Genomic DNA, 17,254 nt, shown 5'->3' on the forward strand with positions numbered 1-17,254 from the left:
ACATCTTTGTTGAATATACATGTGATACAATTATTGCCATCCTTATGAATTAATTAGAGTTAAATATATTGTCACAGTATATTGTCATGGACACTTAAAATTATTTTTAGTACACCTGGATGACTGAGTAGAGAAAATTGTTTAACCATGACAGGTTGAAATGTGAGGTAGTACATAGGTCAACTTCTCCTTAGTCATTCATCCTAGCTGTGATGTGTTGCAAAAGGTTGTTGAGCTTCAAAAAGGGGTTGTGGCTATAAGGTAGAGAGAAGGGGGAAAAAAATCCATTTCCATCATCAGGGCAATTAAGTTCCAGTCTACTGAAAATTTATCAAACTCAAACAGGATATGTGTCAGTATTGTCTCAACATACTTTGAAGATGGTTCTAGAAACAGCTGGAGAATTGCAGAAATTTGCTTCAGGTTGATCTCAGAATGTTTTCAAAACTACAATCCAATGTCACCACAAGTTGTTTGGAAGGTTTTCAAGAAAAAAGCCTCTAATCTCATCCAAGAACAAACTTGTTTCTTCAGTTTGACAGACACTACTGGAACTTCAAATAGGATCAGGTTTATGATCAGATGATCCAAAATATAGCTTTTTGTAAATAAACACCAGAGGTAAGTTTGGCATACAAAGAGAGGTAGCCATATGGAAAAACACCTCACCCCCCATGTTAAATTATGGTGATGGCTCTTAAATTTTTTGAGGGCTGTTAAATGGACATCTGGCTGTGTCTAACAAAAACCTTTACATATTTGGATCATTTGGATACACAAAAATATATATACATAGTCCTGCCACTGCTGAGGAATGGTCTTAGATCCCTTGCCATGTATTCTCCAACCTCATTAGGTAAGGGGGAGAAGCAATTTTGTTTCTTTTAAATGATTGAAAGGGTACCAATAATTGTGCCACACATATTTACAAAAGTTTTATTTTCTTTCTATATAAAAACGTTTTTTGAAAGAGTGCCAAAATTATTGAAGGGCACTATAGACCCAAATGAACAATGTGTATACTTAGAAAGAAACAAGCTTTTCTTATTAGTTATTGTTTGTTTGAAACTGCTGAAAAAGATCTATTCCAAGGAGCCAGCTGTACAGTGATTGGGTAAAAGATTAATATTTGAATAGTACATATAACACAAAAACATGTAAGACAAAATGAAGAAGAATTTCTGACAGGTTTCCAGTTAATTTATGTGCAAAACAGGTTATTATATGTTTTATAATCAAGGTAAGATATTGTCAAGTGGATAAGACAAAGGTGCTTTGGTCATGTAGGGCTCAGCTTCCTCTTACAAAATTCCACAGTTATGAGACAGGATCACTGGTACCTCAAGAGCATGTTTAACTTATTTAGCCTGCCAATTAGTGCTTGGGACTCAGACACAGTCAAGTCCCAGTATAGTAAAGTCGGGAAACATATTTGTTTAGTTAAACCTTTTGTGAATAGGTTTCTCTTCAGTAAATGAGCAGATCTGGAGGGATCTTAGTTATAAAGTGTTTTCATGAACTGGGATGTTTGGATACTGTCCTCCCCCCACTCTCAAGTGTTTACTCAAGTTTGTTGATGGTGGTGTAGTGCGGCTGTTTTATACCCCAGAGATCCCTCATATCCACCTCACCACCCCCTTAGTTAAACATGCTCTCGATGTGCCAGCGATCCTGTCCCTTTTGTTCCAGACCTGCCTGATTCATCCTCATGCCCCATCTCTGAGTTTAATTGAAGACTGCATCCAGGGATGGTTCCACATGAACAGCCTAAAGATCCATGAGATTACTGTCAAAGGCTAATCTCAAAAACCATGAAGATGGACCAGGACTGTAAATAATATAAACAGACTGTTTCAATGGCTTGAGGCTACAATTGCCAAGAACAGTTCAAGTGCCGACCACTGAACAACTGATGGAAAAATAATAAATACATGTTCCGGTCACAGAGATGAGGATGGGTTCTTTTGTATTTGGTTCCACTCAAGGTTTCTTCTTAACATCTCAGAGTGTTTTTCCTTGCCACTGACACTACTGGCTAATTTTATGATGCTTAAATCTATATTTGTACTTTTTTTTATTTGTGTAAATTTGTTGTTGGACAATGTTCGTTTTATAAGTGCTATACTACCTCTTCTACTTTTGGCTTCTCCCATTAGGGGTCACCACAGCGGATCATCCGTCTCCATACCCTCCCCTGTCCTCTACATCTGCCTCTTTCACATCAACTATCTGCATGTTTTCCCTCACCACATCCATGAATCTCCTGCTTGGCCTTCCTCTTTTCCTCCTTTTTGGTGGCTCCATCCTCAGCATTCTTCTACCGATATACCCCATGTCGCCGCCCTCACCTTGTCTCCAAAATGTCCTACATGTGCTGTCCCTCTAATAAACTCGTTTCTAATCCTGTCCATCGCCGTTACTCCCAACGAAAACCTAAACATCTTCAGCTCTGCTACCTCCAGCTCCACCTCCTGTCTTTTACTCAATGCCACTGTCTCTCAACCATACAACATCGCAGGTCTCACCACAGTCCTATAAACTTTTCCTTTTACCCACTCCACCCTGCCTGCACTCTTTTCTTCACTTCTCTAACACACACTCATTACTTTGCACAAAGTGCTATACTAATAAAACTACATCTAATTGAACAACTAAATTTGCTAGCAAATGTGCCACAGACTTCCACAGTAATATTACATGAAAGACAATACAGACTGTCAGTTATTTATAACAATTGACAGAGTTGGAAAGTAACGAAGTAGATTTATTTGCGTTACTGTAACTGTCCTGTTTTATTTCTGTACTTCTTTTTTTTATGTAATTTTTAAAATCTGTAATTTTACTTTTACTTAAATATGATTTGTTTGTTGTATTTGTATATGTGTTGTAGTGCATTTTAAAACATATCCATTACAGAGTAAAAGGAAAAAAAAAGAATAATAAATAATGCAAGGGGGCAAAAATCGATTAATTAATAGGTGGAGAACAAATTCACTAAACTCAGAAGAAAAAATTCTTATGAAACAAAGCCCTGGCCAATTTTAAGTGACCACTTTGACATCAAATGCAAGAAAGGCAACAGCTTTATTATGCAGTGTAAGTTGTGTTTGCCCAAACTGGCAGCTGATGGAACTGGCAGCTTTTAAAAACTCGTCATCAAACCTGCACAAGCATGTTGAAGTCAGTTATTAAGACTTATACAGTAATACTCGTCTGTAATTCATTCTAAAAACTGACGAGTACCAAACAAGTATTTTTTTAATGCAGGACTGTACTGTATAAGGAATAATAAAGCATAAAATGCATAAAGGCATTTTTAAACACTTTAGGACCCATGATTCAGATTTAAAATGTACAAAAAGCATTGTTTGTGAGCTAACATGAGACTCTTTATGCATCTGCTTCACCAAGAGACTGAAGTGATCAAGAATTTCATCATGAGAGTTGTGGTCGAGTTCTGAGCATGCGGCGAGTGCTGAAACATTTTCCAGTTGTCATGACGTGACGAGTACCAAATTTGACAGGTTCTGCAGCATTACTGCATCTTTAGTTTACATAATCATTGGACTGGTGCTTTGCATCAGTTTGGGACATTGCAAATGTAGGTTAGCACCAGGGTTAGAAATTCACCAGGGACAAAATTGTCAATGCACAATTAGGCTGGCTTTATTAGCATTGTGAAGACTTGATTTGTCACTGCGGAAAATGCCCGGTTGTTCAATGCGTGCGTTCACTGTCTGAATTCTGAATCTGCATTTGCAATTTCTCTCATTATCATAAATAACATTTTAACAGGAGATTTTATTTTAGCTGCGAGAGTGCAAAACTCTTACGACTCAAATCATGGAGTGTAGTGGATTTTTTTAAATTTCATTTTTTACATTTTTTGTTATTGAACTTCTGAACATCTGTAAATGTGTACCTTCAATTAAAAACAACTAGTTTGAGATTTATATCTCCTTTATATCCTCCATCCCCCCCCCGCTGTTTCTAAAACATTGTACATTTTAAATGAGTTACTTATTACTTTAACTTGAATAGTTTAGACCGGTAACTTTACTTGTAGTTAAGTAAAATTTGATTAAAGTAACAGAACTTTTACTGGAGTAAAATATTTTATTACTCTTTCCACTTCTGCCTGATTGATTAGTTGTTCAGCAATACAATAAAAAAACACAATATGAGCTACATTAATAATAAATGAAACACTATGATAAATCACAATTCAGTCCTCATGAAAAGCATGATTTTAAATAAACCTGGAACATGCATTGCATAGAAAGACGTTATATTTTCTTAAAAACATAAAATAGATTAAACATGAAATTATTACTGACATTATTTTTCTTTTTATCTTAAATCTTCTAATGAGTAATACAGACAGTGTTACTATCAATGTTCATTCTGCAATATACAACATTATAGATTCGGTCATGTTCAGGGCCTTAGCTAATTAAACGGAAAGGCCATAGCTAATTAAAATCCATATACATCACTCCGCTATGGCCATGAAGACAGCATTTTGTGTAATGCTACAACCGTATGGCCTATTAAATTTAAACTAGCCTTTCTTGAACAGGAAGCCTCAAAATATGCTGTAATCAGAAGCACTGGAATCACACACGTGATTTCTTTGGTCCCCCAAAGAATCTATGTCCATGTTTTAAAACTGGTTCTCAGATTAGTTTTATTGTTGTCTGCTATCTGCTCTTCTTATGACCAATATACTTAATGTTATTTATTATGACTGCACAAGCTGAAAAATTACAGTTTGAATTTTCTACCTTTGCCTATCATTTATACAAATTTAAGTTTTAGTTACTTGCCAGTTATTGGCATTACGTAGTCCTGTAGACTGACTGTAGCACATTAACACACTGTCACACACAGTGCCATGAATAATCTACAGCTTCTGTTCGTTTGATGCATTTGTGGTTAGTGTGAGAAGCAGTGAGAGAAAATGGAGCCGCAAGCAGCTTCACTCTGCTACTGAATAATTAAAACCCCCCGTCAGGAGCAGCCATGATGAGTCAAGAGTGTTCAGAAGAGGGACATCCCAGAGAGAGAGAGAGAGAGAGAGAGAGAGAGAGAGAGAGAGAGAGAAACAGAGACAAGAAAGAAGACAGAGCTGTATGAGGCAAATAGAGCAGAGTGGGAGAAAGACTTTATTTCATACTTGGCATAATCATACCATATAATTGCATGTTTCTCACAGCAAAAAATAAAGAAAACCCCACATGTTACATCCAGATCCAAGAACAATAAAGATCTAAGGATGCTCCATGAAGTCTCCCAAACAGTTCCTTTACCAGCAGTGATTCTCTAAAATCCAATTTATATTTCATGGATCTTCCAACACCTGCCACAACAATTTAAAGCATTCTTATGGAATCTTGCAATTTACTGTAGTTATTCAGAAATTTCTTTGAATAGACTCAAAGTTCTGAACACAGTTAATTAGACAATGTGTGGTGATTTCCCCACGATCCTAAAGATCATCTGAAATACACACATGCACACACAAACACACATATGAGAATTCCTCTTATTACAGCTGAATAAGGATTTTTCACATTGATGGCATCAATTTCACCTACTCGCCTCGGAAATTAGGCCATTAATTGTTTAATCAATAATGACAAGACCTTTTCACTCCTCATCCTCACACTGAGAAACATATTACATGTAGTGAATGGGATCTGAGCTTCAGTAGCAATCAGTTCCTATCAGTGGAGTGAGCAGAGATGTCCAATCAGATGGATGAAAAAGAGTGTAATGAGAAGGAGGCACCTCTACTGTGATTGTAGGTGGGCTAGTGAAAAGGAGTAGAAAGAAAAAGAGAAAAAGTCCTGCAGAGAAGTCATCAGAGATTGTAAAAAGCCCTGAAGTTGAACACAACAGGTTTTTAGAAAGGTTTATCTCAGACATCATTTTGCAGTCTGGGTTTTCTCCTACACCTATACTTCCCAAGTAGAGTTCAGTGTTATATGTGTTATACTTGGTATAAGAGCTGCCTCATTGTTATACATTTTATGTATAACAACAACTTTCCTACCTGAACCTGATTTTATTCAGATTGTAAGCAGGCAATTGCCCACGGCAATATCTCCTTTTTATACTCCACACCCCCTATAGTCGAGTAGGCTTATGACTAGCATACTGTACATACAGCATGTTGCTTATTGCAGAGCCAGCCAACTTAGGCCTTACAGCTGATTAGCCATGCCTCTTTTGTCTTAGCAGCATACGAGAAGAAATCTGGGTTAGTGCTGGCAATACATTATCTATTATCAGGGTTTAAATATATATTTCTGGAGATGGGTGATATAGGCCAGGATATGGCCTGATGGTCCACTAACCTGGGTTATAGTAGATTCCAAATGTGGGTATCACAATTTGCTCTGCCTAGTGTTTGCAAACAGACCCTGTAAAATTGGCCTTGTGTGCCAAGGTCACTCATCAGACCTGTTGCCATAAAATTTCACCTGGATTGGAGTATGCAGACTTCAAAACTACAAAACCAACATGGATAAATGGACCATGTAAAACCTTTAAGTAAAATCTGTACCACGTTTCGAGTCCCCTAGAGCAGGGAAATCAAGGTCTTGTTGGTTAACTCAGGAAAAAAAGATTGGTCTAGTTGTTGAATTCTATAGAAGAGAAAGAATCAAAGGCAATGGTGGAAATATATAACAAATGTTATTGACAGTTATGGGCCCAAGCTTCCACGATTGCCTAGATTTCCCGGAAATAACCACAACTTTCAATAATTTTAATATGCCACTGGCAAAGAGATCCACCTATACCTTTTCCAGAGATAGGCTTCCACACCTGGATGCAAAAATACAATACCTTGATTGTGCATACACTATACCATTGTACAGCACCAGCAAATGAGTTGCCCTCAGTGAGGCTAATTATGAATGAATCAGTCTCAGGTAATTCATGGCAAGGTGGAACCATTCAACCTGTTGCTGCCCTTAATGGTTCATATAGCTTAGTGTTCTGACTTTGTCTAGCTGGACAAAAATTTGCCAATGTCAGAACTAGCAAGAAATTTAAACACTAGATGGACTACTTTCAATTCCAGGTTTCTTTGACGCCACACTGCTCCCAGACTGCATCATCAGCATGAGAACTGCACATGGCGAGCTGTTTAAATCAGTTGTCCAAATCTGCAGTCTTTAAATTCTCTCCTTCAGCCAAGTCACCTGTATCAAATAGCCTGTCCTCTCAAACCAGAACACCAACTGAGGACTTTGACAGGAAGCTCTAATGCATTAAAGAGCACTACCGCACAGGCCTTGAATGCTGTTAAGTCAAAGCTTTAAATCATCTTCACCTCACAGATTTCACTCAGTGCACTGCCTTTTTCACAGGATCCTGTTTTTCACTTTATCACGTCCCCATCTAAACTAAAGGTGTATGGGATCATAGCACTTCATGTGGATGGATCTTTCAAGTCTTAAAGGCTGCCACAGTGCTGCCAAGACCCAGACAAAACATCTCTCAATGTACCTTAAAAGCATTTAGGGGTTTAAAAACATTATAGTTTATGAAGGATGCTTAATTGAAATGCATATCCCTGAAAACCTTGACATGTCAATAATGGACATTTTAAGACACAAAGTTCTGTACAGCCAAAAATCTACGTAAAAAAAGAAAATTAATACATCAAAATCCATGAATCCAACTGCCAAAACATTAAGGCTCCTGTAGCATGGATACACATTCATTCATGCACACACACACACACACACACACACACACACACACACACACACACACACACACACACACACACACTGCTCAAGCTTGAATTAATTTTGACAAAATGTGCCTTTCTGGAACAGATTTTTCTGACCCTAAAGAGAAGAGTGGAATGAAAGCTATATTGCTTGAAATGCAAGAAGGTCCTGAAAGGATGTTGTGCACTCTGCTGAACACAGCACCCTGACTGACACTTTTGCAATAGTGAACTTTTGTTTGTGTTCAGACTAAAAAAGCTGCCTCTTAAACATGAACAGAAGCAAGTAGGGCAAAGAAACAACAGTTTGGTTGTTAGTAGAATATTTCCAGAGACAGACAGGAAGCAAGAGTGGTGATTATTAACCTAATAATTAAAGACAACACACCTGTAGCTTTCATTTAGAGACATCAGACACATTAGGCACTGCATATATAATTTGTCAATAAGTTCACACTTCGGTCAATTGCTTTATAAAAGCTCACAATGTAATGTACACCTCCACACATTATCCATACATAAGGAATATCACATTCAGTGTGACCCTTTCAGAATTATGAACTTATGAATTTATTTAAAACTCAACATCTTCAGCTCTGCTACCTCCTGCTCCACCTGCTGTCTTTTAATCAATGCCACTGTCTCTAAACCATACAACATCGCAGGGCTCACCACAGTCCTATAAACTTTCCCTTTTACTCTTGGAGATCCCCTTTTATCACAGATCACTCCTGCCACTCTTCTCCACCCACTCCACCCTGCCTGCACTCTTTTTTCACTTCTTTAACACACTCTCCATTACTTTGCACGGTTGACCCCAGGTACCTGGACTCCTTCACCTTCTCCATCCTTCTCCCTGCAACCGCACCAATCCACTGCCCTCCCTCTCATTCACACACATGTACTCTGTTTTACTGCTACTGACTTTCATTCCCCTTCTCTCCATCGTGTACCTCCACCTATCCAGGCTCATCTCAACCTCCTCCCTACTCTCCCTAAAAATCACAATATCATCCGCAAACATCATAGTCCATGGAGACTCCTGTCTGTCCTTGTCCGTCAACCTGTCCATCACCACTGCAAACTGGAAAGGGCCCAGAGACGATTCTTGATGCAGTCCAACCTCCACCAACCTCCACCAGTCTCTCGTTCCTACTGCACACTTTAGTGCTGTCATTCTGTCCTCATAAATGTTCTGCACCTCGCTTAAATACTTCTCTGACACACCTGACTTCCTCATACAATACCACAACTTCTCTCTCTGCACTCTAGCATATGCTTTCTCTAAATCCACAAACACAGAATGCAACTCCTTCTGACTTTCTCTATACTTCTCTATTAACATTCTCAAAGCAAATAATGCATCTGTGGTGCTCTTCCTTGGCATGAAACCATACTGTTGCTCACAAATGGTCACCTCTTCTCTCAGCCTGGCTTCCACTACTCTTTCCCATAACTTCATGGTGTGACTGATCAACTTTATTCCGGTGTAGTTACTGCAGGTCTGCACGTCTCCATTACTCCTAAAGATCGGTACCAGCACACTTCTTCTCCATTTCTCAGGCATCTTCTCACCTTCCAAAATCTTGTTGAACAACCTGGTTAAAAGCTCCACTTCCATCTCTTCTAAACATCTCCATGTCATCTGGTCCAACCTACTTTCTACTCTTCATCCTCTTAATCGCTGCTCTCACTTCCTCCTTACCAATCCTATCCACTTCCTGCTTCACCTGCCACATCTCCTTGTACTCCTGCCTACTTTTCTCATCTCTCTGTCAATCCCAATTCTGTTTTGCCAACCTCTTTCTCCCCATGCTCTCCTGCATGTCCTCATTCCACCAGCATGTCTCTTTGTCTTCCTTTCTATTACCAGATGTCACACCAAGTACCTTTCTAGCTGTCTCCCTTATCACTTCTGCAGTAGATGCCCAATCATCCTGCATCTCCTCACCACCACCGAGCCCCCTGTCTGACCTCTTTCCTGAATCTCACACTACAGTCTTCCTCCTTTAGTTTCCATCTTATTCTTCTTTAAGTCCTCACTCTTCTTCTCTTCTTCTTCACCTTCAAAACCATCCTACAGACCACCATCCAATGCAGTCTAACTACACTGTCCCCTGCCAACACCTTACAGTCTCCAATCTCCTTTAGGTTGCATCTCCTACATAGATTTTTACGATAGCACATACTAGTCTTTATTTAATTTGGCAGCATTAAATATCTAGCATTCTGGATGCGATATCTTCACACAAACTGTAAAGAAAATATAAAATATAAAGAAAAAAAGAAAAAAATGAAAATAGCTGTTTGTTCACTGCACAGAATCGCTCATGTAATGTTTTTCATGTTTACACTAATGGAAAGTTTAGGAGTCGCCAGAAAGGAAATAAAGTGTACAGTTGCTCTATTCATAAACGCAGTGTTTCTGGAGTTCAGACAGGAGATATGTGGACTGATCATTTAAGGTGCAAACACCATTTTTTGGTGCATCATGTACATGATAAATGAGCCCCCAAATAAAACAGGTGATTTAGAGTGACTAAATGATACATACAGTGCATCTGGAAAGTATTCACAGCGCTTCACTTTTTCCACATTTTATGTTACAGCCTTATTCCAAAATGGATGAAATTAATTATTTTTCTCAATATTCTACAAACAATATCCCACAATGACATTGTGAAAAATGTTTTATAAAAATCTGTGCAAATGTATGAGAAAAAAAATAATAATTTGCATGTGCATAAGTGTTCACAGCCCTTAAGAAGACCCTCAACCCTCTACTGCTCAGCTTTATCAATTAGACTATTGTGAGTCACTCTGGATAAGGGCATCTGCCAAATGCCATAAATGTAAATGATTTGTTCATCAACCATTACAGGTATGTTACCTTGTATCCAGGTCCCAGCTGATGAATGGCGAAGATCTGTGCTGGGTTAAGTGCCTCGCTGAACACATACACAGCCCCAAGCTGACCACAGAAAACCCGATTGGCATCAGCTGTCTCAGAGGAGCCAAGAAAACATTTATCATAACTCTGGAGCATAGAAGGGGGGGTGGGGGTTGGATGGAAAAAAAAAACAGATGTGGGAGATTAAACTGATAGCTTTGTTAATCAGTGTATTGGTTCTGATTATCGGACAGCTTCTGCGGTTTATCTAAAGTAAAAGCACTAATCATTGTGAAGACACATACATCATTGGTGTTGACATGCCAGGCCATGTCGCCATAGGAGACCAACTGGCCGTTCACATAGCAGCGGATTTCACTGTTTCTCCAGCGGTTGTAGATGTGCACAATGCTGATCATGTACCACTGCAGAACAGAAGAGAAAAGGTGAGTTCAAAATAAGGGCAAAATATAGAAGGACAAGGAGAAGACAGTGTTCGATTCAATAAGTGTTTAGAGATCACACTGTTCATATTCAGAAAAGGAAATTCTGAAAAATATATTTGAAAACCTCAACAATCCTCAACAGGCCTCATCCCATGCATCATGAGCTGTCCAGAACTACACACAACTAGAAAACATTTCCCACAAACTATTTGATTATGTAAAGGATCAAAAGCAAATTAAAACAGGAAGATTGTGGGGGGTAAGAAACCCCTTATAAAGCAGTAATAATATCAATATGGTGTCTTTTTATCAAGTTTGTTTCTTTCAGTGTTTTGTTCATAAGAAAGTGTTTGATTATATGCAAACTTGATTTAATTTGAGTGTGTTTTAGCTCAACGTCTGATCATCCTAACAGCTTGAACATGTCAACATTCAAGCCTTTACCAAATGTAGAATTAAAAGGCACAAAAACCTCTGGCCCTCCCTTGCTCACATCCGTGTGCGCATTGCATAATGACTCGAGGTGACTATTTATTTTTTTGGTAAACAACCTGTCAAGATTAAAAAAAAAAAAAAAAGATTAGGAACGACCTTGTCATTCCACAACCTTTCTACTTTTTTTAATACACACTGTGAGTCGAACACTTTGCAGGATTTAATTAGTAAACAGTTTCTAGTGCTATCACAGTGCTGGCTGTGAGTGACTGGTCTGCTCTGCCACTTCCAGCGAGTTTAAAAACATTGACATTGTCTTCTGACTTTATTTTCTTGGATGCACAGCATGTTCAGTTTGTCAGTTGTCTCACTACAGGCCGAGAAATCAGGGCTGGCAGAAAGCTCTTAAAACTTGAAATAAGCACTTAGAGGTCAACATCAATGTAAAAACTCAGTCAGGGGTGTTTTATTTTTTATTCCCATACGATGTGACTGCAGCAGGAAGCATGTTCAAAAGCAAATCTTACTTTGAAAAACAAAGAAGCTAAAGATAACACTAAGCATCTAAGCATTAAAACAGCGATGTGTGGCGAGGCTTTAAACAACATTATAGAAAAAAGGATTTGAGTGCTTTGGGTTTTAGTGCCACTGCTTATTTATGATGCAATGGTTATTTAAAGCGAAGCCTGTGCTGACTCAAGATGCCATACCCAAAGTAGGTAAAATGCTCAATCACACCTATAATTTGAAAACTGCGTTTTTGCTTTTTTGCCTTTTCATTGTTTAATTTTGGGGTTTTTCTTTTCTTTGAGCACCTAACTCCCCCTCCCACACACACACCCACACACACCCATTTACACACAAAGAGCTGTGACAATTGCCAGACAAGGTAGCACACTAATAAGGTGAGCAAGCTTCTGTTACACAGAATGCACAATCCAACAGCCTGTGTGTGTGTGTGTGTGTGTGTGTGTGTGTGTGTGTGTGTGTGTGTGTGTATGTGTGTGTGTGTGCGATTCTGCCTGTCAAATCTAGAGGATCTTGTAACAATTTATTCAAATAGCAAGCCAATCCCAGAACCATCAGCAGGAGATATAGTACCACACCTAACATTTGGGCTTTAAGATTAATTTCATATTGAACATTCTGTGTTGCTGTAGAGCAAGGCAGCAATCTAATCGTCAAAAGGGAAAACTAAATGTAAAAGAGGTGGCTTTGGCCTTTTGAGCACTGGTACAGAGAAAAGATGAAAAGTGTGTGCAAGAGTGCGAAGTGTAGCAAAAGTGTGTGTGTGTGTGTTTGTGTGTGCACGCACGCGCATGTGAGAAAGAAAGAAAGAACGAAAGAAAGAAAGAAAGAAAGAAAGAAAGAAAGAAAGAGAGAGAGAGAGAGAGAGAGAGAGACAGAGAGACAGAGAGGAAGAAAGGGGTGTGCAGGTGGCTGGGGGAAGTGCAGAGCTCCTTTCCAGCTGCTGCCCCCTCATGCCGTGCTGAGAGGTGCTAGATCGTGAACACCAGAGCGTTACTTATACTGCTGCCAGGTCTTCCATTTGTGTCTGGGCAGGAACATATGTGTGCGTTTGCATGTGTCTATGATTTTCAATAGAATTTAAAAACTTGTCTCATGTAGAGAAAAAACAGCACTTATGTCAATGCAAAATCAGAGAATCTTTGTGGTTCAGTCAAATGTCTGAATTTACTGCAAGGTGTTTAACATTTTGTGGAGGTAAATTTTCTTCACTCTGTGGCTTCGCCTTAGTATTCTGTCTCTTGTCACTAAGTTAACACCAACACACTGTTAGTACTGTTAGTTTCCCCAGTAAGAGGAAAGATATAGATAAACAAATAGATGTAAATAAAATCCAGTAATATTTGACAATATTTGCAAGCGGAACAATAACTGTAATTTGCCCTGGCAAAAATTGTTTTTGAATAGCTGCAGATCAAGGTCATTAAGATGGCTAGCAAGCTTTACAGTGTTCAAAGTCATTTGCTTATTTGCATTCAAAGACAGTTCCTCAATTCTTGTCAAATTTAAAAATAAACATCTTGACCCAGCAAATGCAGGGATTCATGGATGGTTTTCAATTGTGGATACATGGTTCAAACGTTATGACCAAATTGTACTTTGTAATAAGGCCCGATGATGGTGCTACAGTGTTGGTAGTACTTGGGCCAAATTTGGGAACAATGTACCGTAGACATTCTCCAATTAGTGTGCAAAATTTAACACCTTTTTTCAGATGGTTATTTTGGTTGCCATAGACAACCAAGCCAGAAGAAAAAATCTAAGACATTTGATTATTGGCCCTTCATTTAAAATGAAACTAATTTGTGTATCTACTGTAATATAGCGATACCATTTTGTATTTTTTTTAATCTACATAGAAACCAAGGTTTTGAAAATGTATATGTGTCCTGGGTGTGATCATTTCCATTACGGAAGTCATTATTAAATGAACATCATTATATTAAACGATCATTAAATTAACATGATCATCTTCAAACTATATGTATATACAGTCTAGCTGAATTAAAGATCTAATACAGGAGTATAATTTGACTGCTTGCATTAGTTAGATGCAGGATTCTAAACCAATGTAATGATCCAGAGATGAAGTTCTTGCACTGGGTCACACTGGGTCTATCTCACAGTATCTCACGCATTTGTTTCATTGAATTTCTTTCAACACAATTCGCTGCACCTCAACGTTCAAGTTTGGTGAACTTGTGAATTTGTATCAATGCGAAGATTAGGAGATCGATACGTCACCTTTGACATCTTCAGAAAATATGAGATTTAGAAACACTGATTAAAGCAGAGTTGAACCATCCCAATTTAGACAACACTACTTTAAAATAATAATAATAATAAATAATAATAATAATAATAACACATATAAAATCAACAAAAGCTGCCTGGTTTGCAGTGTTCTGCATACATGGACAGACTGTATATCATGGAAGGTATCTAAAAATATGTTGAATGCAGAAGGTAAAGTGTGACTGCATCTTAACCATTAAAGTGTCACAAAATAAAATAACCTCTCACCTTCCTGGGCTGGAAGTCGTATTTCACGCAGTGCTGGAAGCCCTTGCCTTTGGACTTTAGCGATGTCACAATCAAACAGTTCCCAACAAAATGGGCAGAATATCCAATGCCTTTGCTCGTTCTGAAACTAGGAGAGAAAGGAGGCAGAGTAAAAAAAAAAGCATGACATTGAATGCCAGCAAACTGCTCAGACAGTAAGTTTGTGTCTAGATGTTAAAACATTCCACGTTCATCACCATATTCATGTTTTTCTAAAAGTAGGAAACCTGTCATTTCAGCTGAGTGCAATAGTATAGGCAGAGGTACACATTTCGGTTTGCCTATATAGAGTAGATGTTTCAATCGAAGTTCTAGGTTGAATCCTTCTCATCTCACCAATAACATCTCAGATTTTAATATAGCAGAGTAGGTGAACAGTATCACAGAATGCCAGAAATACATGGCTGTAGGTGTCTGGCAGCATAAAGAACAGCATTTGCGGAAGAAGCTGGGTTTGGATGATAAGACGACAGACTATAAGAGCTATTTTTATTCCTATTCCTATTCTCTCTCTCTCTCTCTCTCTCTCTCTCTCTCTCTCCCTTTACTTGCAAAGGTTAGAACCTTGACTTGCGGCATAAAATGTTTTACAGCATCTTGTGGAAACAGACAAGTATTGGCATTGCAGTACAAATTGGAGCTCACTTACTCTCTTACATTCTTACTCCTTCACTGTGCTCCTAACTGCACACATCTTTCATTAAGCATAATAACTAATGAGAGCAATGTTTTTAGCTCTCAGTGCTTTCACACACACACACACACACACACACACACACACACACACACACACACTGCACAGAGCACAGGGTAGATATTCATTACTATATACCTGCACAAGAACCTTTAGGCAAGTTCTTCATCAAGTACACAGTTAATACACTAGTGTATTAGAAAACCACAAGCATCATGAACTTAACACTGAATCATAAGCATAATGAAAAAAAAAATTCACATAATGAATTAAAATAGTAAAATCAACAAGTCAAGTCGAGTTTATTTCTATAGCGCTTTTCACAACAGACTTTATGTTATTATACAAGATACAATATTGTATCTTACAGTTATTTGTGACATTTAGCCAGTCACATATATTTACCTTCTCCACCATACAGGACACCTTCCAGCCCAGGGCTTTTCTTAGTTACATGAGATATAGGCCAACAAAATTAACAGCGGGCCCTGTGAGGCCGAGCCCAGAGTGTATGCTTTAACCTAAAAGAGTAGCACTTTATTCCGTCCATTCATCCAGGTTCAGACTCCTGAGATCAGTGGTGTTTATTTTAATACAACGATTTACAGTTATAATGGGAAGCCTGGAGCCTGAAAAAAAACAGACCTTAATGTCAGTACTTACCAGTATAGGTAGGGTTTGTCCTTATCTACATTGATATTGTTCAGAGGGTCCATGCGGAACCATGTGTTGAGAGTGAAACCGTTTTGGTAAGGCCACTTAGCAATGGGAGGCAAAGCAATGGCCTAGACAGAGTAGATATCACATATAACACATCAGAACACAAGCATACATATAGAAGCATTAATTTGACACCAGTATAGTTACACAAATGTAAATCACATATTGAAAGGGGAACATGTAACCCTTAGAATAAAAATAGACTTATCACTGACAGCTGTTTAAAGAGATGTCTTATACACCTTTCCTTTACTTCTAATGTGGATTAACAGCAGACAAACTTTCATCCTGTTTTCCGGTCAAAATTCGATCTTATTTTAAGTTATCTGTGAGGAAGAGGAGCAGTGTCTTACCGCTGCACTGCGTCCTGGGAAGTTGAAGAAAGTATCTGGTCCATGTCGCTGAGGCATCTGGTTCAGGACAGACAGCAGCTTTATCGCGTGCCTCGGCTGCAAAACAACCAGGGTCAAAAAGAAATAAAAAAGAAAATGCAATAATGCTTGCAAAAGTAGATAATATAATAATTATGTATACAGTAGTACCTCGGGTTACGAATTTAATTCTTTCCAAAACACCATTCGCACCCTGAAAAATGTATACGAATTTCCCCATAATGCGTTCCGAATGACCCCAAATATTCATATGAAATAAAAAATACAACCAATATGGACTAATATTATTTAGTATTTAGCATTTAATAATGGTACCTTAACATCTAAAAGAGGAAAACAGTATCCTAACTTACTTTACCTTTGAGAAGAGCGAACGCTGGCATGATGGAAATGACGTTCGGCGTTTAAACAGCGATAAACAGCACTAAGACGGTGCTATCACAATAAATTAAAGACTCTAATTAAACTTTCTGAGGCGGGAAAGTGCGCGGGTTGCGTGACGGAAGAACCAATGTCTCCCCCCCGCCCCCCCAAAAAAAAGATTAGTATCCTGAATTTTTTATGCATAAACCGATACGAAAATGTTGACGAATAACGATTCGTATTCTGAATTATAGACGTTCGTATCCCGAGGTTCCACTGTATATAATTAAGACAGAAGTACAAAACCAAGTATTAATCAAAAGAATGTGGAGCATTTCAGGAGAAAAAAGACAGACCTTATTGTCATAGTCAGTATACATGTACAGTGCAGGGAATCTCTTTTCATTGCATGTATCTTTTAGTTATGAAGCTGGGGTCGGAGCACAGGTCAGCCATGATACAAACTCCTGGGGCAGA

General features: G+C 38.4%; 1 protein-coding gene across 22 annotated transcripts in view; it reads right to left on the minus strand.

The window, feature by feature from the left end:
* The window catches only part of nbeaa (neurobeachin a), a 157,116-nt gene that overhangs the window by 73,054 nt on the left and 66,808 nt on the right, over window positions 1-17,254 (minus strand). For all 22 annotated transcript variants that reach the window (XM_046860587.1, XM_046860584.1, XM_046860601.1 and 19 more), the window contains 5 exons: window positions 16,376-16,471; window positions 15,966-16,087; window positions 14,570-14,696; window positions 10,943-11,062; window positions 10,638-10,784 (listed from right to left, as the gene is read on the minus strand). In XM_046860587.1, the coding sequence (XP_046716543.1) occupies window positions 10,638-10,784; window positions 10,943-11,062; window positions 14,570-14,696; window positions 15,966-16,087; window positions 16,376-16,471 (612 nt within the window). The remainder of the gene's footprint in view (window positions 1-10,637; window positions 10,785-10,942; window positions 11,063-14,569; window positions 14,697-15,965; window positions 16,088-16,375; window positions 16,472-17,254) is intronic.

Source organism: Silurus meridionalis, chromosome 11, assembly GCF_014805685.1.
Source record: "Silurus meridionalis isolate SWU-2019-XX chromosome 11, ASM1480568v1, whole genome shotgun sequence".
Lineage (NCBI taxonomy): Eukaryota > Metazoa > Chordata > Actinopteri > Siluriformes > Siluridae > Silurus > Silurus meridionalis.